This window comes from Myxine glutinosa, chromosome 14 (assembly GCF_964187855.1).
Source record: "Myxine glutinosa chromosome 14, kmMyxGlut1.1, whole genome shotgun sequence".
In the NCBI taxonomy this organism is placed as follows: Eukaryota; Metazoa; Chordata; class Myxini; order Myxiniformes; family Myxinidae; genus Myxine; species Myxine glutinosa.
The window spans coordinates 47,850,418-47,876,588 of record NC_136274.1 but is presented as its reverse complement, the minus strand read 5'-3'; the positions used below and the strand labels follow the sequence as shown (position 1 = coordinate 47,876,588).

The following is a 26,171-nucleotide window of genomic DNA, read 5'->3' as shown; positions in this document are numbered from 1 at the left end:
CATGAAAATTCAGAAAATGTAGATCCATGAAAATTCAGAAAATGTAGATCCATGAAAATTCAGAAAACGTAGATCCATGAAAATTCAGAAAATGTATATCCATGAAAATTCAGAAAATGTAGATCCATGAAAATTCAGAAAATGTAGATCCATGAAAATTCAGAAAATGTATATCCATGAAAATTCAGAAAATGTAGATCCATGAAAATTCAGAAAATGTAGATCCATGAAAATTCAGAAAATGTAGATCCATGAAAATTCAGAAAATGTATATCCATGAAAATTCAGAAAATGTATATCCATGAAAATTCAGAAAATGTATATCCATGAAAATTCAGAAAATGTAGATCCATGAAAATTCAGAAAATGTATATCCATGAAAATTCAGAAAATGTAGATCCATGAAAATTCAGAAAATGTAGATCCATGAAAATTCAGAAAATGTAGATCCATGAAAATTCAGAAAACGTAGATCCATGAAAATTCAGAAAATGTATATCCATGAAAATTCAGAAAATGTAGATCCATGAAAATTCAGAAAATGTAGATCCATGAAAATTCAGAAAATGTATATCCATGAAAATTCAGAAAATGTAGATCCATGAAAATTCCGAAAATGTATATCCATGAAAATTCAGAAAATCTATTTCCATGAAAATTCTGTTAATCTATATCCATGAAAATTCAGAAAATCTATAAGCATGAAAATTCCAAAAATCTATATCTATGAAAATGTAGAAAATCTATATCTATGAAAATTTAGAAAATCTATATCCATGAAAATTTTGAAAATCTATATCCATGAAAATTCCAAAAATCTATATCCATGAAAATTCGGAAAATCTATATCTATGACAATTCAGAAAATCTATATCCATGAAAATTCGGAAAATCTATATCTATGATAATTCAGAAAATCTATATCCATGAAAATTCTGAAAATCTATATCCATGACAATTCAGAAAATCTATATCCATTCAAATTCAGGAAATCTATATCCCTGAAAATTCAGAAAATCTCTATCCATGAAATTCGGAAAATCTATATCTATGACAATTCAGAAAATCTATATCCATGAAAATTCCGAAAATCTATATCCATGACAATTCAGAAAATCTATGTCCATTTAAATTCAAGAAATCTATATCCCTGAAAACTCTGAAAATCTATTTCCATGAAAATTCTGAAAATCTATATCCATGAAAAATCAGAAAATCTATAAGCATGAAAATTCAGAAAATCTATAAGCATGAAAATTCTGAAAATCTATATCCATGAAAAATCTATAAGCATGAAAATTCCAAAAATCTATATCTATGAAAATTTAGAAAAACTATATCCATGAAAATTCAGAAAATCTACATCCATGACAATTCAGAAAATCTATATCTATGATACAAGTCACTGGAGAACAAATGCTCACCACGTCGCAGTGTGCAGAAAGTTGCTTTATGATATGTCGTAGTGAAGGTGGTAAACTGCAGCCATCGTGCCTCGCCAACCGCTCCACGGATACACCAAACACCACACGTGCGGGCAACTCTGGATTGCGGACGCATCTCGCCAAACGCGCGACAACTTTCCTACACGCACGCAAAGGGGCAATCCATTTATTAGGTAAGCACAAGTGGTTGGCTGGGTTCAATGTGAAGAATAAAATCGAGAAATAGGAAAAGCACAGAAAAAGTTGAGGCAGTGAAGTAAGTGCAGGGTTCATGAAGTGATGGCTCTTCCCCCAAGCTCAGTGGCTGTGTTTGTCTCATCTTACAGTCCTGTGTTGTGTCTCACGTATTCGGCTGTATATCCATGTTTGTGAGATGTGTGTGTGGCAACTCTACTATGAGCCTCAGATCCTGCTAAAAACAAAACAAGTGTTGAAGAAGAAGAGATCACGAAAGCAAAGGAGTTTGGGAAATGATAGGAGTATAAAAGGAACGGATGGGAGGTAGGATGTATTGTGCATGTGGTTTGGGTACCAGGTTAAAAAAAAATCCACAAATTGTCTCCGGTCATCAAAATGAGGGAGCTTGGGAGCTGACGGGGGAATGGAACGCATTAGAGGTAGGATGTATTGGGCCCATGGATTTGGTACCAGATTTGAAAATTCCATCAGTTTGCGTACACAATAAATAAATCCCCCCAAACACTGAGGATAATCTGGTGAGCATCTCCTTCTGAAAAGTTCCTCAATAACTTTCAGGAAATAGTTTTATTTGGAGTTAAGCTGGGTTCAATTGTAAAAGAATGTTTCCTTTTCAGCGTTTCAATTGATTAAACACAACATTCCAAAAAAAACGCCTTTGAACTATTTTAATTAACTATTTTAATTAGGTAGGTCTCTAGCTGTAGGACTGGCATGATAACCTAGACCTAGAGGTACATGCACTCCCCTTTTTGCTGTCTAGACTAGGGTGAACTCTCGGGCCCAGCTGTAAACTGTCATTCTGATTATTGTGATGGAAGTCCATCGGATGGATGTTTATCCGGAAGATCCATCTGCCAGCAGCGAAGAGTCGGCGAGCTAATTCCAGCTACCCCAGCAAATAATGCTACCCGCAGCTATGTGCTACATTCAAAAGAAGAAGAAGAATATTGGTATTGTAATAATTATAGATAAATCAAAGTGCGACTGAATTGCTTTCATCAAAATGTTATCATAAATGGCAATGACATTCAATGAAGAACCTACCAGTTCCAAGTGTGTTTGGTGGGAGCTTTGTGAGTCTCCATGATTGCAGTGAGTTGCAGTAAGGCCAGTCTCTGGACATGCTGAATCTCACAGACGTCGAGTTGCCACAGCTCCTTTGGACCTTCATCTAATGTTTTCCTGGAGTAATCTGGAGACTGATGCATTGTAGGTAATCCAGACAGGCTCTTTTGTGGTGAGTGAGACAGATTGCAATTGTAATCGATAATTGGCGGAAGCCCCAAATCTGGTGAAGATGGACATGATCGAGACAATCTCTTCGTCTTTGGTTCATGGGTCCATTGCTCTTGCTCTGGAGTGCACACCAGGTTTTCAACACTGCACCTCATCGTCACCGGAACATTGTCATATACACTAGCGGGTCGGACCTCATCCGTGTTGTCGCCCTGTGACTGGTTCTGAATAGCAGCTCCATCCGTCCATTTTACGGGCGTGCTGTCTTTCACTGGCTTCACTACAGTGATGCTTTCAAAAGACAGGGCACGAGGAAAGGTTCCCGCCTTGTAGTCACTGGGCAGACGCAGGCGCAAACCCGGCCGTGTGCTCGACCCTGCCAAAGATCTTCCGCTAACTGTGGCAAATTTGCTCTTCGAATCACGTTTGTAGTCACCGTTGCTCTGCTTCTGTCGGCTGTCTATGAGGTTGGAATCAAAGCCAGCAAAAGATGGAAAACGGAAGACATTTTTCATGCCATTGCTGATTCCAAAAGCAAGGCCTTCATTTCCGTTGCCATTCCTGAGAAGCTCCTCATGAGTGCTGATACCTGATCTACTTTGTTTTCCATGGGAATGCTTCCTGTCACCATTTTCAGCAAGGCTCTCATTTCTTGGCCAGTTCTGATCATGCATTTCCCAAATGAGCCCCCGACGTTTCCCGGCATCCAAATTATTGTTCCTACTCGCTTGGTTTAACCTTTGTCCAACAGCATCAACTTTGAAATCTCCAGACTTTCCACATGGCTTTCTCTCGGTTTCTTGGTTGTTGCACTTTGTTTTAAGGGGTGATGTTGAAATAGTGTGGGACGACAGATCGCCTGCAGTAATAGGCCTCTGCATAACCACAAGATCAGGAGGTGGTAAGTGAGTGGCATTATCCTTCCGCGACCATTGCCGGCTAGATCGTTGGTAGGTCCATCTCTTGCTGATAGCACATGTCTCATCCTCAGACGAAGAGGATTCCTCTGCCTGTGAGGAGAATGAGCAAGGAGGGAGGGAAGGGGAGAGGAGTGGGTAGGTTAAATTGTAAAACAAACCACCACCAAAAAGCAGAACTGTCAGATGGGTTTGGTAAAGTTGTTTGTATTTTACCGCCTTTCTTCAGGTCAAACTCTATCAGCTCTCTCAACCCTCCGACTCTCCTCAGCTCCTCCTGGATGCACAGGTTCTTCCAGTAACTCTCTCCTCGAGATAGAACCCTAAATTCCAGACTGACTGCCAATCTCCGCTCTTATGGTCATCTTTTCTCAAATCTATGGAACTGCCTTCCTGAGGTTGTGCTGTTCCCTCCTGAGGGAACGCTGAGGGCTTCAATCTATCTTCAACCACAATCTCATGCCATTCCCAATCCCTAATCATGAATATCTTCTACCCCATTAACCCTACCTAAGCCAATCTTATTGCTTTTAGGTTGTTGTATTTCCTACCCTCCCAACCCTCCTTTCTCATGATCCTTCATCCCATTACTATTCGAGTTCACCTGTGGTCCCACTGAGCCGTACTGACAAATCCATTTCCTTTCTGCCCTCTGTCACCTCGCCCTTCCATGAGCCGCAATCTTGGATTAAACAAGTAATAAAAAACACATTTTAAAATACGTAAATCGATGTAGGGATGGTATGCCAAAAAGTATGTAAACAATGCAGGGATGGTTTCAAGAAAAATCCCTACATCAGTCTTTGAATAATGGTTCCCTGTCCATCCGTGCATCCATTTGCAATGAGAGTGTATCTTGATTGTTTCCATGTATTCATATGACCAGTGAAACATTAAACAAACTCGATGGTATTCTTAGAATACTGTTACGTGTATTGGGGTAGGTAATGAAATACCTTAGTCCAGATAGAATTGTATAGAGTAGTGTGCTTCAAATGTCACGAAGAGAAACCTTCCTGGAATTAAGTCAGGCCCGGATGTCTGCGTAAGCGTTCTGTGTGTCCATGGCGAGGGGTGGAGCTATGCTAATTAGTCAGGGTATAAGGGTAGATTTCCTGTGTGTAAATGCCCCTGTAGTATTCCCTTTGTTCTTATAACACTTACAGCACCAGCCATGTCATCAGCGCCTAAATTAAATAATGCAATCGCCGACTGGATCCGGACACTACCATTGTCACCACCCAGCTCGAATCTTCTCGATGGGCGTCAAATGTGGCCATGAGGACACGCCCCGAAGGACGATTGGTTGGGATGATTTGATGGCGCTCGTTGATTGGAGCACGGGTAAGGTTAGAGAGAACATTCTAGCGTTGGAGCAAAAAAGGGACACGTCCCGCCATTTTCCCTCTCTCGTCCTGGGCTACGTGGAGATTTGTCGCATATTGTCTCGCTCTTGGTCCGGGATCTTGACACATATTTTCTCTCTCTCTTGCACTGGGTTTTATTGCGAGCAGATGCATAGTTTCCCTCTCTTTGGTGCTGGCTTGGTGACGGCTGCACATGGTTCTGTTAGCGCCTGAAAGAGACATCGGAATATTGGGAGCGCGGGACGACAATTTCTTGTCTTGTACGTTTATTTGTCTGTGGGGATCAGATAACCCCCGTCGCGTCCGTCCGGACAGGTAAGGACCTCGCTGCCCTCCACTACCCCCCGCGCGTGCACAGGATACCGCCATAGTTGGGTATACTCTTTGGAGGTAAAGCTTGTTTGGTCATCTGTCGCCCTGAGGCCTTCACTACAGGGTAGACACACGACAATACTTACCCTGTGCAACCAACTTAGTGCGAGCCAACTCTTCTGTTTTTGATGGGTTTTTTTTCTTTCTTTGATCCAATTAGGCTGCCAGATCATGTGAGCAATGACATCATAAATCTACGTATATTCTCTAATATAATTGTTGCGTAGATCATGCTCAATAAATTTCAAGCTGATCATACTAAGTGTTGTCCCTGTTGAATTATGATGTCATAATTAAGGCACCAATGATGTCATCATTAACAAAACTTATTCCCCATGCTGAGTTCTTTACAATGAGCCATGTTACAATTTTTTCCAGGAGCAGTTTCAGCCATATAAAGGTGCAGCGTTTTGGGGTTTTTTTCAAGGTGGCGCCTGTACTACGTTACTTATGACGTCATACTTATCACTAACATATTATACAGGAGTAGGCGCTCATATGGTGAAAAATTTGTGTCGATCAGACCAACAGTTGCAGAGAAAAAAAATTCATACTGATCGGATGAAGCATTATACTTGTCGAATTATGACATCATAACGAAGGCAATGATGACATCATCATCAACATATCTTATTTCCCATGGAGAGTACTTGACAATGAGCCATGTTTCAATTTTGTCCATTGAGCGGTTTCGGAGATATAGAGGTGTACCCTTTTTCCAAGATGGCGTGTGTATAATGTGACATATGACGTCATAATTATGAATAAAGACTTGTACAGGCAGAGGCGCTCCTATGGTAAAAAATTCCGTGTCAATCGGACCAACGGTTGCAGAGAAAATGAATTTTAAAAATGCAAACATGTACGCCACATGTGCAGACGCAACCGAATGCCTGTTTGCTTCGCAAGCACAGGGTAAAAATACACACACAAACACACACACACGGAGTGGATTCGGCTGGTGTTTGTGGAGGTTGTGAACCCAAATCGAGAGAGATAAACAGTATGCTTTGATCATCTCACCTCAATATCGGATATATCAATTGTTACATCAGATTAGACAATCAACAAGTGCTGTATTGATCTCACCTCTCCATGGGAGTTCATTTCTATGGTTCTGTCTTTGTACAGGCTCCTAACTCTCGGCTTGCTCTTGCAAAGCTTGTTGAGGACTTCAATTCTCCTGCAAAAAACAAACAAACAAAAAAAAACATTAAAGGACTTAGAATAATGATAAATGTTTGCAAAGTCTTTTTTTTTTTCTTTTTTTTTTTTTTGTATACTGAAGCGAGGCTCGTGAAAGAGCTAACATTTATTTCACAAACAAATCAACCAGACAAACAAAATATATAAAAAGAGGGAGCAGAAGACAAGATGGGGAGAGAAGGGGAAGCACAAACACAACATTTGAGAGCAGGGAGAAGTGTGGGAGGGAGAGGGCTTGGGGGGAGGAGGCGTGGGAAGGGGGGGGGGAGGGGGGAACCTATTCCATATTTACCATATGTGTACATTTTGATAATGAATAGGCTGTTGTACACCTGATCTATTGTATTGGGAACGGTGCAGCTTAATGTTGTACTCTGAGCTGACACATGATGCTGTTGGTCCACTGTACATAAGTTATACTGTACGTTGCACACCATGTACACTATTTAGTATTATGCACTGTATGCAGAATATCTGTTAATTAAAGTCACGTGCCAAATTTTTTTCATGATTCACTGAATGATCTCAACAATGAATTGGGTATTCTGTGACGTCAATGTCCGATGACGAGTCTACTGGGTCCACGAGTGAACTCACCGGCAAAGAGCTCGTAACGAGTAATCATCCAGGAAGTCATGGTCAGCCTTCACTGCAGAAAGTTCCACAGGAAACTGGGAATCTACGGTTGGGGTAGATTGTGTCCCATTGTATTAACCAAAAGGACAACTCTACATAACGTTACCAATTTATATTCAGTATAAAATATTTGTGAGAGGAACATTTCATCCGATTAGATCCAGTTACTTGTTACCCTCGCCTGAGGAGAGGGTATTGCATTTGAGTCTGTTTGTTTGTCTGTCTGTTTGTCCACACAGAATAAATATGATTTTCTCTGCAACCGTTGGTCCGATTGACAGGAAATTTACACCATAGGTGCAACTCCACCTGCATAATTTTTTTATGATAATTATGACGTCATATGTCACGTGGTTCGGCCGCCATCTTGGAAAAAAGAAAAAATTTGCACCTCTATATAAAGCAAAGTGCTGAATAGAAAAAATTGAGACATGGCTCATTGTAAAGAAGTCTCCATGGGGAATAAAATATGTTAATGATGATGTCATAGGTGCCTCCATTATGACGTCATAATTCGACCAGTACAAAACTTCATCCAATCAAGATGAAATTTCTTGAGCATAATCTAGGAATAAATTAGTTTAGGAAAAAAAAAAGATGGCGTCATCGGTCACGTGGTTCGGCCGCCATATTTGTTTTAACACAAAAGCCTTAAAAACCACTGAAAATACATCCTGGCGAGGGTTTGCAATGTCTGATTGCTCTTTTTCTTGTTGTTCTTGTGAAGCCTATCGAGATCAAAAACAAGAAAGGGTTGAGTGTAAGTGTGATGGAAATACAGTGAAGCATATAGCTGATGTAAACAATAACCTGTATGGTACTGATAGGCAGGTAGTAAAGTCATTATGAAATACCCCACAGTGCTCATTGATGGTTATTATACCTCCACCACCAAAGGTGGATGGAGGTTATGTTTCCACCCCTGTCTGTTTGGTTGTGAACAGGATATCTCAGTTGTTGTGAGTTGTGGTGGATTCTGAGGAAATTTGGTGGATAGGTTGGGGGTATGACAAGGTCGAAATGATTAAATTTTGGTGAAGATCCGGATCCGGATCTGAGAATTTTTAAAGTGATTCTTCACCATTGAATGATACAGACAAAAAACAATATGTCGCACGATATCCTCAAAAGTTGTGGATGGATTCAGGTGAAACTTGGTGGACAGGTTGGTTATGTAACAAGGTTGAATTGATTAACTTTTGGTGAAGAGTCGAATCGGATCCGGATGTGGATCAGAATTTTTTAAAAGTGATTCTTCACCATTGAGTGATCAGGCAAAGAAATGATAAATAGCACGATATTTCAAAAAGTTATAAACGGATTCGGACGAAACTTGGTGGATAGGTTGGGTGTGTGACAAGGACGAATACATTGCATTCTGATGAAGATCTAGATCCAGATCTGGATACGAGAATTTTTTTTAACATATCGAAGTGATTCTTCACCATTGAGTGATAGGGTCAAAAACGATATATAGCACGATATTTCAAAAAGTTGTGGACGGATTATGACAGAACTAGGTGGATGAGTTGGTTAAATGACAAGAACAAGGTGATTCGTCTTTGGTTCAGGTACGGATGTAGATCTGGCCTATCAGTGGGATACAAAATGTAAACTGTTCATCATTTTTAATGGGATAATAATAATGGGATAGTGGATTTTTACAAAATGTATTTGTATAATGGATAATAAAAATAGAAAATGTATTTGTATAATGGATAATAAAAATACAAAATGTATGTATAATGGATAATAAAAATATAAAATGTATTTGTATAATGGATAATAAAAATACAAAATGTATTTCTATAATGGATAATAAAAATACAAAATGTATGTATAATGGATAATAAAAATATAAAATGTATTTGTATAATGGATAATAAAAATACAAAATGTATGTATAATGGTTAATAAAAATATAAAATGTATTTGTATAATGGATAATAAAAATACAAAATGTATGTATAATGGATAATAAATATGCAAAATGTATGTATAATGGATAATAAAAATACAAAATGTATGTATAATGGATAATAAAAATACAAAATGTATTTCTATAATGGATAATAAAAATACAAAATGTATGTATAATGGATAATAAAAATATAAAATGTATTTGTATAATGGATAATAAAAATACAAAATGTATGTATAATGGATAATAAAAATATAAAATGTATTTGTATAATGGATAATAAAAATACAAAATGTATGTATAATGGATAATAAATATGCAAAATGTATGTATAATGGATAATAAAAATACAAAATGTATGTATAATGGATAATAAAAATATAAAATGTATTTGTATAATGGATAATAAAAATACAAAATGTATGTATAATGGATAACAAATATGCAAAATGTATGTATAATGGATAATAAAAATACAAAATGTATGTGTAATAGATAATAAAAATACAAAATGTATGTATAATGGTTAATAAAAATACAAAATGTATGTATAATGGATAATAAAAATACAAAATGTATGTATAATGGATAATAAAAATACAAAATGTATGTATAATGGATAATAAAAATACAAAATGTATTTGTATAATGGATAATAAAAATACAAAATGTATGTATAATGGATAATAAAAATACAAAATGTATGTATAATGGATAATAAAAATACAAAATGTATTTGTATAATGGATAATAAAAATACAAAATGTATGTATAATGGATAATAAAAATATAAAATGTATTTGTATAATGGATAATAAAAATACAAAATGTATGTATAATGGATAATAAATATGCAAAATGTATGTATAATGGATAATAAAAATACAAAATGTATGTATAATAGATAATAAAAATACAAAATGTATGTATAATGGTTAATAAAAATACAAAATGTATGTATAATGGATAATAAAAATACAAAATGTATGTATAATAGATAATAAAAATACAAAATGTATGTATAATGGATAATAAAAATACAAAATGTATGTATAATGGATAATAAAAATACAAAATGTATGTATAATGGATAATAAAAATACAAAATGTATGTATAATGGATAATAAAAATACAAAATGTATGTATAATGGATAATAAAAATATAAAATGTATGTACGTATAATGGATAATAATTATACAAAATGTATGTACGTATAATGGATAATAATTATACAAAATGTATTTGTATAATGGATAATAATTATACAAAATGTATTTGTATAATGGATAATAATTATACAAAATGTATTTGTATAATGGATAATAAAAATACAAAATGTTTTTTTTTGGGGGGGGGGGGGCCATGATGGCCATGATGGTTCATTTTAAATAGGCCATGATGATTTCGAGTGTTTCATTCATATCACGACTACCCTGTTGTTCCACAGGCAGGTAAGGCATTAATGTGGGCACCGTTCCTCAGATGGACGTTAAACTCGGCAACTCATCTGTCAGCATTAGTCGGTGGATGTTAAAGATCCCACTGTGTCCTTCGCAAACAGGGGGTGAGCTATCGTCGGCACTCTCAACAAAATCCAAATCTCTTCTCTAAACTACAGGGGCACTACATCAGTGGCACAGTTGCACTTCAGCAAAGGATGCTACTCACAGCCTGGTAATGCACACGCAGGAAGAAGAAGCAGATACAGTTTTGTGTGCACATCATGCGAGTGGCGGACACGAGGGGCATTCAAGAAGTTTCACGAAGGAGGAGATGCTCACAATAGTCCAAGAAGCACAAACGTATGAGCACAGAAAGTGAATAATAAAGTATCTAAATGTATTTTGCGGGGGGATTTTTTATTTTAAATAGGCCATGATGATTTCGAGACTTTCATTAGTAGAGCTTTTCGATCTCCCCGCGTATTGATCATTAATACTCAAGAGGCTGAAGCTCCTTTGAGTGTAGGCCTCAAAACAGCCTCTGAGTCATACCACATAAGTTTTGATCCAAAAGGGTCACAATTTCATCAGAGAACGCATTAGTGATTGCCATGAGGTTTGGGAGATCAAAGCTTTGTTTTATGGGCAGTTGATGGCTCATCAGACTGAGGGTGAATTTCTATATGACTGTAGTGGGTGCTGGTGATGCTGCGAAAGGTCTGCTCCAAATATACCAAGATGAAATGTCTAGTTCCAACCAAACAAATGCAAAATTCGTTTTATGATCGGCCAGTTTAGGGGGATGGTGTAGGAGTTTAGGGGGATGGTGTAGGAGTTTAGGGGGATGGTGTAGGAGTTTAGGGGGATGGTGTAGGAGTTTAGGGGGATGGTGTAGGAGTTTAGGGGGATGGTGTAGGAGTTTAGGGGGATGGTGTAGGAGTTTAGGGGGATGGTGTAGGAGTTTAGGGGGATGGTGTAGGAGTTTAGGGGGATGGTGTAGGAGTTTAGGGGGATGGTGTAGGAGTTTAGGGGGATGGTGTAGGAGTTTAGGGGGATGGTGTAGGAGTTTAGGGGGATGGTGTAGGAGTTTAGGGGGATGGTGTAGGAATTTAGGGGGATGGTGTAGGAGTTTAGGGGGATGGTGTAGGAGTTTAGGGGGATGGTGTAGGAGTTTAGGGGGATGGTGTAGGAGTTTAGGGGGATGGTGTAGGAGTTTAGGGGGATGGTGTAGGAGTTTAGGGAGATGGTGTAGGAGTTTAGGGGGATGGTGTAGGAGTTTAGGGGGATGGTGTAGGAGTTTAGGGGGATGGTGTAGGAGTTTAGGGGGATGGTGTAGGAGTTTAGGGGGATGGTGTAGGAGTTTAGGGGGATGGTGTAGGAGTTTAGGGGGATGATGTAGGAGTTTAGGGGGAGGGTGTAGGAGTTTAGGGGGGATGGTGCAGGTGTTTAGGGGGATGGTGTAGGAGTTTAGGGGGATGGTGCAGGAGTTTAGGGGGATGGTGTAGGAGTTTAGGGGGGTGGTGCAGGAGTTTAGGGGGATGGTGTAGGAGTTTAGGGGGATGGTGTAGGAGTTTAGGAGGATGGTGTAGGAGTTTAGGCGGATGGTGTAGGAGTTTAGGGGGATGGTGTAGGAGTTTAGGGGGATGGTGTAGGAGTTTAGGGGGATGGTGCAGGAGTTTAGGGGGATGGTGTAGGAGTTTAGGGGGATGGTGTAGGAGTTTAGGCAGATGGTGTAGGAGTTTAGGGGGATGGTGTAGGAGTTTAGGCGGATGGTGTAGGAGTTTAGGGGGATGGTGTAGGAGTTTAGGGGGATGGTGTAGGAGTTTAGGCGGATGGTGTAGGAGTTTAGGGGGATGGTGTAGGAGTTTAGGCGGATGGTGTAGGAGTTTAGGGGGATGGTGTAGGAGTTTAGGCGGATGGTGTAGGAGTTTAGGGGGGGAATGGTGCAGGAGTTTAGGGGGATGGTGTAGGAGTTTAGGGGGATGGTGTAGGAGTTTAGGTGGATGGTGTAGGAGTTTAGGGGGATGGTGTAGGAGTTTAGGGGGAGGGTGTAGGAGTTTAGGCGGATGGTGTAGGAGTTTAGGGGGATGGTGTAGGCGTTTAGGGGGATGGTGTAGGAGTTTAGGCGGATGGTGTAGGAGTTTAGGGGGAGGGTGTAGGAGTTTAGGGGGAGGGTGTAGGAGTTTAGGCGGATGGTGTAGGAGTTTAGGGGGATGGTGTAGGAGTTTAGGGGGATGGTGTAGGAGTTTAGGGGGAGTGTGTAGGAGTTTAGGCGGATGGTGTAGGAGTTTAGGGGGATGGTGTAGGAGTTTAGGCGGATGCTGTAGGAGTTTAGGGGGATGGTGTAGGAGTTTAGGGGAATGGTGTAGGAGTTTAGGGGGAGGGTGTAGGAGTTTAGGGGGAGGGTGTAGGAGTTTAGGCGGATGGTGTAGGAGTTTAGGGGGATGGTGTAGGAGTTTAGGGGGAGGGTGTAGGAGTTTAGGCGGATGGTGTAGGAGTTTAGGGGGATGGTGCAGGAGTTTAGGGGGATGGTGTAGGAGTTTAGGGGGATGGTGTAGGAGTTTAGGGGGAGGGTGTAGGAGTTTAGGCGGATGGTGTAGGAGTTTAGGGGGATGGTGTAGGAGTTTAGGCGGATGGTGTAGGAGTTTAGGGGGATGGTGTAGGAGTTTAGGCGGATGGTGTAGGAGTTTAGGGGGATTGTGTAGGAGTTTAGGTGGATGGTGTAGGAGTTTAGGGACGTTTAGCGAATGAATATGAAATGTGCCAGTTTGGTGCGATTCTTTACGTATAATTTTGGGAAGAGGGCAATGGAGGCAGGAGGGGGTGGGGGGGTATGTGGTTTGGGAGTCTTTACTGAATGACTTTCTCTCCTGTCTGGGGAATAGGTCCTCACACACCTCAAGTGACGAGGTCCCCTGTCTGGTCACGTGATGTATGTGAGGATTCTAGTCCGGGTCTGGATTAGGACATAACCGCATTAATATAGGAGACTTCCTATCACTTCTGAGTGGGACAAGCTCAACATTTGTGCAATTGTGGCTCAAATGCACAAAATCGAGTAATTAAAGTTTATCAATTGTTTTATGTACCGAACTCAAGTTTGTTGAAAAGCGTATTTCAAACTTCGACAGCAAATGAGTGTTCTGTTGGTAGTCCTAGTGTTATGGTGTCAATACCTGTGTAGAGCTGCGCATACTGTGGAAATCCCGCCGCTCTGAGCCACTGGCAGGCCTCTGTGCCCTCTGGATCTGCAGGTATAAATCACGTGGTAAGGAATGGACATCACGTCCAGCACGTCATTTCTAAAAGCTCACCTGTGGTGAATTGGTTTTGCAGCCATAAACGTTTGATTTTGACAGGTAAGGAAAGGGTACTTGTCAGTCATTAAAATGACGTCATAATTTCTTTCAAAACCCACAGGGTCTGAATACCTCCACCACCAAAGGTGGATGGAGGTTATGTTTTCACCCCTGTCTGTCCGTTTGTCAACAAAATATCTCAAAAAGTTGTGGACGGATTCGGACAAAATTTGGCAGAGATGTAGCATATGTGGCAAAGACGAAACTAGGTTTTGGTGGAAATCCGGATCCGGATCCGGCTAGTAGAATTTTTTAAGTGATTCTTCACCATTGAGTGATATGGCCAACCAGGTGGAGGTATGCTCTCGACAGAGTGCCGTTCTCGTTCTACAATAGTCTGGCATTTGATCCCCAGATGGCAAGTCCCTTTGGCCTAATACCGGTTAATTGATGGATTATGAACCTGTGCTGGAAAATCATTTGGTTAATTTGTCCTTCGGAGATGTGACGTCATTAGAATAAATTTTCTATAGCTCCTCCACGAGGCTCGACACTGTATACAAAGCATCCGCAGTTACATGCATCGAGAAAACTCACCTTCCTGCTCGTTCTCAAAGGCCCTTCGCTGCCTCTGCAACACAGGTGCAAAAGAAGTGATGAAAATAACAGCTTGTGAGTTTATTGTGTAAATCATTGCAGTCAGGTTGGTTTTGGTATCCACAATTTGAACATGAGAAAACATGACAACCTGGAAGTGATTGAGGTGTCTGTTATTCAGGCCAATGCTACGACTACCACTACTTTACTACCTCCAGTTATTCCCACCTTCCTGTTCGGCAGGGTCAACTAACTATAGGTGATTCGGACAGCAATTTGTCACTTGTTTCAGGACGCCGGAGATAACTCACCTACTCTTCCACAAAAACCGCCGTGGGACCTTTTACGTCCATTAACGACTCATGCTCGCGGAGGGGTCTTCTGGCCTAACGTCCATCTGAGGAACCCATCGCCACATTGGTTTTGGAATCTTGATTCATCTCCACTTTTTTTTGGTAATAACTGTATCGCCGAATGAAACATCAAGGTATCTGATGTTCCAGCAGTCAGTGAGGTCCTCAGTTAGGAGTCATCCAATGATCTGATCTAGAAGCGAGAAGGAGTTATATTCATTCATTTTCACGGAAGGTATTTAATCGATGGCCTTGTGAATCATGCGCATGAAGGAAAAGCCGTAAACTATCTTACCAAGAGTCATGGCCGGCCACCCAGTTCCTTGTAAGAATTGGCCACAGAGAGGATGCAAATTGCCTGACTTGCACAACCATGAATATCATCAGGAGACGGAGCATAATATATTCAGAGAGCAGTCGAATTACTCAGTTTCAGGACATCATGTCCCAGAGGAAGGTGTCAATGAAGTTGCTGATAGAGTTATGCATATTCGACTGGAATTCAATATTCAATATTCCGAAATTCAATATTCCGACTGGAATTCAATATTCAATATTCCGACTGGAATTCAAGATTCAAGATTCCGACTGGAATTCAATATTCAATATTCCGACTGGAAATCAAGATTCAAGATTCCGACTGGAATTCAATATTCAAGATTCCGACTGGAATTCAAGATTCAAGATTCCGACTGGAATTCAAGATTCAAGATTCCGACTGGAATTCAATATTCAATATTCCGACTGGAATTCAATATTCAATATTCCGACTGGAATTCAATATTCAATATTCCGACTGGAATTCAATATTTAATATTCCGACTGGAATTCAATATTCAACATTCCGACTGGAATTCAATATTCAATATTCCGACTGGAATTCAATATTCAATATTCCGACTGGAATTCAATATTCAATATTGCGACTGGAATTCAATATTCAATATTCCGACTGGAATTCAATATTCAATATTCCGACTGGAATTCAATATTCAATATTCCGACTGGAATTCAAGATTCAAGATTCCGACTGGAATTCAATATTCAAGATTCCGACTGGAATTCAATATTCAATATTCCGACTGGAATTCAATATTCAATATTCCGACTGGAATTCAATATTCAATATTCCGACTGGAATTCAATATTCAATATTCCGACTGGAATTCAATATTCAATATTCCGACTGGAATTCAATATTTAATATTCCGACTGGAATTCAATATTCAACATTCCGACTGGAATTCAATATTCAATATTCCGACTGGAATTCAATATTCAATATTCCGACTGGAATTCAATATTCAATATTCCGACTGGAATTCAATATTCAATATTCCGACTGGAATTCAATATTCAATATTCCGACTGGAATTCAATATTCAATATTGCGACTGGAATTCAATATTCAATATTCTGACTGGAATTCAATATTCAATATTCCGACTGGAATTCAATATTCAATATTGCGACTGGAATTCAATATTCAATATTCCGACTGGAATTCAATATTCAATATTGCGACTGGAATTCAATATTCAATATTCCGACTGGAATTCAATATTCAATATTCCGACTGGAATTCAATATTCAATATTCCGACTGGAATTCAAGATTCAATATGCCGACTGGAATTCAATATTCAATATTCCGACTGGAATTCAATATTCAATATTCCGACTGGAATTCAATATTCAATATTGCGACTGGAATTCAATATTCAATATTCCGACTGGAATTCAATATTCAATATTCCGACTGGAATTCAATATTCAATATTGCGACTGGAATTCAATATTCAATATGCCGACTGGAATTCAATATTCAATATTCCGAAATTCAATATTCCGACTGGAATTCAATATTCAATATTCCGACTGGAATTCAATATTCAATATTCCGACTGGAATTCAAGATTCAAGATTCCGACTGGAATTCAATATTCAATATTCCGACTGGAATTCAATATTCAAGATTCCGACTGGAATTCAAGATTCAAGATTCCGACTGGAATTCAATATTCAATATTCCGACTGGAATTCAATATTCAATATTCCGACTGGAATTCAAGATTCAAGATTCCGACTGGAATTCAATATTCAAGATTCCGACTGGAATTCAATATTCAAGATTCCGACTGGAATTCAATATTCAATATTCCGACTGGAATTCAATATTCAATATTCCGACTGGAATTCAATATTCAATATTCCGACTGGAATTCAATATTCAATATTCCGACTGGAATTCAATATTTAATATTCCGACTGGAATTCAATATTCAACATTCCGACTGGAATTCAATATTCAATATTCCGACTGGAATTCAATATTCAATATTCCGACTGGAATTCAATATTCAATATTGCGACTGGAATTCAATATTCAATATTCCGACTGGAATTCAATATTCAATATTCCGACTGGAATTCAATATTCAATATTCCGACTGGAATTCAAGATTCAAGATTCTGACTGGAATTCAATATTCAATATTCCGACTGGAATTCAATATTCAATATTCCGACTGGAATTCAAGATTCAAGATTCCGACTGGAATTCAATATTCAAGATTCCGACTGGAATTCAATATTCAATATTCCGACTGGAATTCAATATTCAATATTCCGACTGGAATTCAATATTCAATATTCCGACTGGAATTCAATATTCAATATTCCGACTGGAATTCAATATTCAATATTCCGACTGGAATTCAATATTCAATATTCTGACTGGAATTCAATATTCAATATTGCGACTGGAATTCAATATTCAATATTCTGACTGGAATTCAATATTCAATATTCCGACTGGAATTCAATATTCAATATTGCGACTGGAATTCAAAATTCAATATTCCGACTGGAATTCAATATTCAATATTGCGACTGGAATTCAATATTCAATATTCCGACTGGAATTCAATATTCAATATTCCGACTGGAATTCAATATTCAATATTCCGACTGGAATTCAATATTCAATATGCCGACTGGAATTCAATATTCAATATTCCGACTGGAATTCAATATTCAATATTCCGACTGGAATTCAATATTCAATATTGCGACTGGAATTCAATATTCAATATTCCGACTGGAATTCAATATTCAATATTCCGACTGGAATTCAATATTCAATATTGCGACTGGAATTCAATATTCAATATGCCGACTGGAATTCAATATTCAATATTCCGACTGGAATTCAATATTCAATATTCCGACTGGAATTCAATATTCAATATTCCGACTGGAATTCAATATTCAATATTCCGACTGGAATTCAACATTCAATATTCCGACTGGAATTCAATATTCAATATTCCGACTGGAATTCAATATTCAATATTCCGACTGGAATTCAATATTCAATATTCCGACTGGAATTCAATATTCAATATTCTGACTGGAATTCAACATTCAATATTCCGACTGGAATTCAATATTCAATATGCCGACTGGAATTCAATATTCAATATTCCGACTGGAATTCAATGTTCAATATTCCGACTGGAATTCAATATTCAATATTCCGACTGGAATTCAATATTCAATATTCCGACTGGAATTCAATATTCAATATTCCGAAATTCAATATTCCGACTGGAATTCAATATTCAATGTTCCGACTGGAATTCAATGTTCAATATTCCGACTGGAATTCAATATGCAATATTCCGACTGGAATTCAATATTCAATATTCCGACTGGAATTCAATATTCAATATTCCGACTGGAATTCAATATTCAATATTCAATATTCCGAAATTCAATATTCCGACTGGAATTCAATATTCAATATTCCGACTGGAATTCAATGTTCAATATTCCGACTGGAATTCAATATGCAATATTCCGACTGGAATTCAATATTCAATATTCCGACTGGAATTCAATATTCAATATTCCGACTGGAATTCAATATTCAATATTCCGACTGGAATTCAATATTCAATATTCCAACTGGAATTCAATATTCAATATTCCGACTGGAATTCAATATTCAATATTCTGACTGGAATTCAATATTCAATATTCCGAAATTCAATATTCCGACTGGAATTCAATATTCAATGTTCCGACTGGAATTCAATATTCAATATTCTGACTGGAATTCAATATTCAATATTCCGACTGGAATTCAATATTCAATATTCCGACTGGAATTCAATATTCAATATTCCGACTGGAATTCAATATTCAATATTCCGACTGGAATTCAATATTCAATATTCCGACTGGAATTCAATATTCAATATTCCGAAATTCAATATTCCGACTGGAATTCAATATTCAATATTCCGACTGGAATTCAATATTCAATATTCCGACTGGAATTCAATATTCAATATTCCGACTGGAATTCAATATTCAATATTCCGACTGGAACTCAATATTCAATATTCCGAAATTCAATATTCCGACTGGAATTCAATAAGCCGAATGCTTGCATGAGTATTGAGGTGTTCCTGTAATACTTATGCAATAGCCCCTGTGGGTTAGAGCAGGAATTTCGAATTTGTTCATGATGTCGGCGATAGCACGCCTGCTCTTCACGAAGGACACCATGGGATCTTTCACGTCCACCAACTAATCCCAGCAGAAGGGACGCACGTTTAATGTCCATCCGAGGGACGGCACACACATTGATGAATCACCCTGCTGGTGAAACAACAGGTGTGCATACATCCAGATTATCCTGTCAACACATAATGGAGTTCCAACCATGCGAGCCATCCCAAAATCAACTGTGAGGACTACTGTCGTGAAGTGGAGCACCAACCCTGACCGTCCATCTGGCAGACCATCAAAAAAAATCACCCGACTGGGAAGAGAAGAGATGGATTGTTTGATGGAAAAGATGCAACTCTTATGTTGCATCAAAACTTCTATGCCCACACATGATAAAGCATCATGGAAGACTGTGCGGTGCTGGATTCATGTAGGCAAGAGTACAACATCTTGGATGTGAGGGATCTCTGGGTCGCTCCTGTGAGATCGATCGGCTATCTCCGTGCTGCTGTTCTGTTCAACCAGAACTGACTTGGACAACCAACACAACTGTTGTGTAAAAACTCGAACATCAAGTTAGACCAGTCATAAGGTTGAATCATTCATTTAACTTTTAATTCACATTTGCAAACAGAGCTGATCACAAACAGAAATTCCCCTTTTAACGTGACACGGAGAAGTGTGTTCATCTACTATCTACTATATTGTGGTGGACACGATGGCGCTGGCGCGGTGTCATCATTCCGCGCACCAAGAGGGTGTCGGCCACGCCCGAGGGGTAGGCGTGGCCTCGGGATATACACGGGGCGCGCAGCCCCGAGCACCTCAGTGCTATAGTTGAGCTTTGCAAATAAAGACTCTTTTTGTTAACCGCGTTGTTGCTTCTCTCCTTGGCAAACAAGTCGTGCGCATAGCACCGCACTTTACTGGTGACCTCGACTCTGGTCAGCCGTCGTTGACCAACAGAACGCACCATGAACAACGCGGTAGCAGTGAAGCTCCCCGAGTTTTGGGAAGCTCAGGCAGAAGTATGGTTTGTGCAGGCCGAGGCACAGTTCCGACTTCGAGGCATAACGGCAGATGAGACGCGGTATTACCACGTCATGGCCGCCCTCGGGCCCGGCACAGCCGCCCGAGTCGTGTCCGTCCTGCGGAACCCACCGGCCGACCACAGGTACGAGGCGCTCAGGCGCCTCCTCATCGCCACGTTCGGCCTCACGGAGTGCGAGCGGGCCGATCGCCTCCTGGACCTTCCCGAACTCGGCGACACACGACCATCGGTCCGGATGGACCACATGCTTTCGCTACTGGGTGACAAAGCCCTGGATTTTTTTATTCCGGGCGCTCTTTCTACGCCAGCTGCCGGCAAAGGTACGCCTCGCGTTGGCCGGTTCAAAAATAAAGGAACCCCGCGCGCTGGCCATCGAGGCTGACAAGTTTTTCGCGGCTTGTGAGACGCGGGCGAGCTTCGGTGCGGCCGTCGCGGATCTCAAGGCTGATGCACAGGTACACCTCGTGGTTCCCGAGGCTGATGCCGATGCACACCGCGTGGCCGCCGCCATGCCCCGCCCACCACCACTGCGAAAACCGCGGCCTCCGCCTTCGCCGCAAACCTGGTGCCATTTCCACGCCAGGTTTGGCCACAAGGCGAGGAATTGTTGCCCACCGTGCTCGTTCGGCAAGTCGGGAAACTACAAAGCCGGCGCTCGGTAGTGGCCCTGAGCGTCGGCCATTCCGGCAGCCTCCTGTTTGTCACGGACACCTTGTCCGGGCGTCACTTCCTCTGCGAAACAGGCGCACAGGTGAGCGTTATCCCCGCCTCCACATCCGACAAGCGAACCGCGGGCCGGGGCCCCGCGTTGCTTGCAGCCAACGGTACGCCCATTCGCACATTCGGGAAGCGCTGCCTCTCCCTGAGGTTCGGAGGGCAACGCTTTCAATGGACGTTCGTAACCGCCAGCGTGCCCATGGCATTGCTCGGTGCGGATTTCCTGTGTGCAAATGGGCGGTTGGTGGAGGTAAAGAACAGGTGCCTCGCCCAGGCGGAAACGTTCAGCTCGCTTGCTTGCACGCTGAGCAGTTCGTTGGGCAGCTCCCTGAGCGGCTCACCGAGCGGCTCGCCAAGCGGCTTGCTGAGCGGCCCGATCCCGGCCAGGTTGGTTTGTATGCTCCCGGCAGCGGACGAGTTCACCCGCCTCCTCGCCAGCTTCCCGGCCCTCACGCGGCCCACCTTCTCGGTGGTAGCCGTCAAGCACGGGGTGGAACATCACATCCCCACCGTCGGGCCACCGGTCTATGCCCGGGCATGCCGCCTCGAGCCGACGAAGCTCGCGGTGGCAAAGGCGGAGTTCGCTACGCTGGAGCGGCTGGGCATCGTACGGCGCTCCAAGAGTGCTTGGGCGTCGCCACTACACATCGGGCCGAAGCCCGGCGAGGGATGGCGGCCGTACGGGGACTACCGCTGCCTCAACGATGCCACCACCCCCGACCACTACCCGGTCCCTCACATTCAGGACTTTTCCGCCCGGATGGCGAAAATGTCCGATTTTCTAAGGTGGACCTCATCCGCGGGTACCACCAGGTCCCCGTCAGACCGGAGGACGTACCGAAGACGGCCGTCATTACACCATTCGGCCTCTTCGAGTTTCTTCGGATGCCCTTCGGTTTAAAGAATGCGGCTCAGGCGTTCCAACGATTGATGGACAGCGTCTTGCGCGACTTGGATTGCGTGTACGTCTCCTGGACGACATCCTCGTCGCAAGTGCGTCCCGCAAAGAGCACCTCCGCCACCTCCGCACGCTCTTCGAACGCCTGGGCCAGCATGGCCTGATCGTCAACCCCGCCAAGTGCCGGTTCGGCATCGCCCGAAATCGACTTTTTGGGGCACCGCGTCACCAGGCACGGGGCCACCCCCTTGCCGGCAATGGTGGAGGCGGTCAAGGGGTTTCCGTGCCCCCGCACGATCAGGGGGCTCCAGGAGTTCCTGAGCATGGTAAACTTTTACCACCGTTTCCTGCCCCGCATCGCCCAGCTCCTGCGCCCCCTGCACGAGGCCCTCCGGAGGAAGCCGGGCAAATGTGACGTTGTTTGGACCGAGCAGATGGACGCGGCATTCGCGGGCTCGAAGCTCGCCTTGGCTAACGCCACCATGCTCGCACACCCGGCGCTCGATGCACCGATCGCCCTCACCACCGACGCGTCAGACTACGTGGTGGGCGCGGTACACGAGCAATGGGTGCGTGGTGCTTGGCAACCGCTGGCGTTTTTCAGCCGGCAGCTTCGCCTGCACGAACGCCGGTACAGCACCTTTGACCGCGAGTTGCTCGGGCTCCACCTGGCGGTCCGGCACTTCCGCCATCTGCTCGAGGGCCGTTCGTTCACGGCCTTCGTCGACCACAAACCCCTGGTTTTCGCGATGGCCAAGGTCGCCGAGCCATGGTCGGCCCGGCAGCAGCGTCACCTCTCGGCCGTGTCCGAGTACACGACAGACTTCCGGCACGTCGCAGGAAAGGACAACCCGGTGGCGGATTGCCTTTCCCGGTCCGTCGCCCACGCGGTCCACCTCAGGATCGACTACGCCCGGATGGCGGTGGACCAGACCGCCGACACCGACGTCCAGGCCTTGCGGACCGCCGTCACAGGCCTTCACGTCACCGAGGTGCCGTTCGACGGCGCAGGCACGGCCCTCTTGTGCGACGTCTCCCTCGGGCGGCCTCGCCCCATCGTGCCCGCGGGCTGGCAGCGCCGGGTTTTTGACGCCATCCACGGCCTGTCCCACCCGGGCACGAAGGCCTCCCAGAGGCTGGTCGCCGACAAGTTCGTCTGGCATGGCCTCCGGAAGGCCGTCCGCGATTGGACCAGGACGTGCCTCGCGTGCCAGCGCGCAAAGGTGCACCGCCACACCCAGGCCCCGTTGGCCCCGTTCACGGTGCCGGAACGTCGGTTCGACCACGTTGACGTGGACTTGGTGGGACCTCTGCCCCCCTCGCAGGGTTTCACCCACGTCCTCACCATGGTGGACCGCACCACCCGGTGGCCGGAGGTCGTGCCTTTGGCGGCGACGACGGTGGCGGATGTCGCGCAGGCGTTCATCGCCACCTGGGTTGCCCGGGTTCGGCGCCCCCTCGGACATCTCGTCCGACCGCGGCCCCCAGTTCACCTCGGAGCTCTGGGGGGTGGTCGCACGGGGGCTCGGCGTCCAGCTGCACCGCACCACGGCCTACCACCCTCAGGCCAACGGCCTGTGCGAGTGCTTCCACCGCTCCTTGAAGGCCACGCTCTGGGCCTCCCTCCGCGACGGCGGCTGGGTCGACAGGCTCCCCTGGGTCCTGCTGGGCCTCCGGACGGCACCCAAGGACGAGCTGCGTGCATCCGCGGCGGAGTTGGTCTTCGGAAAAACCGCTGCGGGTGCCGGGCGAGTTCCTCCCCGACTCCACGGCACCATGGTCCGCAGGAGGTCCGCACTGCAGGAGACCGCCCGGAGGTTCGCCCCGGTGCCGACAGCGCACCACTGGTGCCCGCCAACGCACGTCGCCCCGGAGCTTCGCACAGCGGAGTACGTGTTCGTCTGCCACGACGCCCACCGGACACCGCTGCGGCCCCCGTACGACGGGCCCTTCCGCGTGCTGGAGACCGGGGCGAAACACTTCACCCTCGACATCGGCGGTACTCCTGACCGCGTTTCCGTGGACCGCCTCAAGCCGGCCCACCTCGACGTGGACCACCCCCCGCCAGTGGCTCGGCCCCCGCGGCGGGGCCGCCGGCGCCACTCGGCCCTGCCGGCACGCCACCCCCCCCCCCCCCCCCCGGTCCTGCACCCATCCAAGGTGCCGCCAGAGGCATCCCAGATGACATCCCGGCATCCCAGACGCCGCCAGCCGCCAGAGGGCGCTTCGGCCGGGTCATCCGTTTGCCCCGCAAACTGACCCTTCAGGTGCGCGGGAATTCTGGGGGGGGCGCGTGTGGTGGACACGATGGTGCTGGCGCGGTGTCATCATTCCGTGCACCAAGAGGGTGTCGGCCACGCCCGAGGGGTGGGCGTGGCCTCGGGATATACACGGGGCACGCAGCCCCGAACACCTCAGTGCTATAGTTGAGCTTTGCAAATAAAGACTCTTTTTGTTAACCGCGTTGTTGCTTCTCTCCTTGGCAAACAAGTCGGGCGCATAGCACCGCACTTTAATATAAGAGACATGTTGGTCTGTGTGTGTCGCCATTTTTCTCAGAGATGGCTGAACGGATCTTCGTCAAACTTTCAGAGGTTCATCAATGAGTGCCTGGGAGTGTTTTAAGCCAAAAAAAAATTAAATTAAAAAAAAAAGATCGTTTGTTTGGAGTTTAAAAAAAAATCGCCCGATAGCGCCTAAATCTTTTTTAATGAATGACAGTTAAATACAACTACACATTCGCATACATAAATACAAAACAATCACCAGACATTTGAATACAAATCAATCAAACAATTCCGGAAGTGTACGAAGTTGGTAGTACGGCTTCTTCTTCTGCCTCATCGGCATCATACTTAACTCAAAAACGTGATAAACGCCACATTCACCCACCAGCATATATATGAACCCCCTTCCTCTCTGGTCTTCCCCCCCCCTCCCCTCCCCCTCCTCTCCCCCAGCCCCCTTCCCTCCCCTTCCCTCTCTCACCCCTCCCCTCCCATTCCCCCCTCCTCTCCCTTTGCCCCTCCCTCCCCTTCCCCCACTTCCCCCCCCTTCACCCCCTCTCCTCCCCTTCCCTCCTCCCCTCTCCCCTCCCCCTCCTCCCCTCTCCCCTCCCCCTCCTATACCTTCCCCCCTCTCACCCCCCTTCCCTTCTCCCCCCTCCCCTCCTTCCAATCCCCTGCCCGACAACGCCGGGTACGTCTGCTAGTGCTTGATAAAGTGAAGCCTTCTCCGTGTCACGTTAAAAGGGGAATTTCTGTTTGTGATCAGCTCTGTTTGCAAATGTGAATTATATTATGGGAGGGGGACGGGGTCGGGGAGGGAGGGGGACGGGGTCGGGGAGGGAGGGGGAGAAGGAGGGGAAGGGAGGAGGAGGAGGGGAGGGGAGGGAGAGGGAAGGGGAAAGGGGGAGGGAGGAGGGAAGGGGAGGGGACGGGGGGGGAGGCAGGAGAGGAAGGAGGTTCATTTCTGCTGGTGGGTGAATGTGGCATTCATCACGTTTCTGAGTTAAGTGTGATGCCGATCAGGAAGAAGAAGAAGCCGTACTACCAACTTCGTACACTTCCGGAATTGTTTGATTTATTTAGATTCAAATGTCTGGTGATTGTTTTGTATTTATTTATGCGAATGTGTACTTGTGTATAATTGTCATTCATTTTAAGAAGATTTAGGCGCTATCGGACGATTTTTTTTTTAACTCCAAAAAAACGATCTTTAAAAAAAAAAAAGTTTCTTTTTTTTGCCTAAAACACGCCCAGGCACTCATTGATGAACCTCTGAAAGTTTGACCAAGATCCGTTCAGCCATCTCTGAGAAAAATGGCGACACACACAGACAGACATCTCTCTTAAAGAGTAGATGTGGAGATAGATTTCAATAAAGCCTCAGATGTGGGAAACGAGGTCTCGACTTGATTTGACAACACAGACCAGGTGTATAAACTGTACAAAGTGGATGGTTAGCCGGCTTGTTCATAATGATCAACGTCCCC

General features: G+C 43.8%; 1 protein-coding gene across 2 annotated transcripts in view; it reads right to left on the bottom strand.

Moving 5' to 3' along the window:
* LOC137439698 (rho GTPase-activating protein 7) overlaps window positions 1–26,171 on the bottom strand; it is a 91,357-nt gene that overhangs the window by 42,988 nt on the left and 22,198 nt on the right. For both annotated transcript variants that reach the window (XM_068135713.2, XM_078768422.1), the window contains exons 3-8: window positions 14,642–14,675; window positions 13,922–13,993; window positions 7,342–7,423; window positions 6,628–6,721; window positions 2,691–3,892; window positions 1,425–1,584 (exon numbers count right to left, since the gene is read on the bottom strand). In XM_068135713.2, coding sequence (XP_067991814.2) covers window positions 1,425–1,584; window positions 2,691–3,892; window positions 6,628–6,721; window positions 7,342–7,423; window positions 13,922–13,993; window positions 14,642–14,675 — 1,644 coding nt within the window. The remainder of the gene's footprint in view (window positions 1–1,424; window positions 1,585–2,690; window positions 3,893–6,627; window positions 6,722–7,341; window positions 7,424–13,921; window positions 13,994–14,641; window positions 14,676–26,171) is intronic.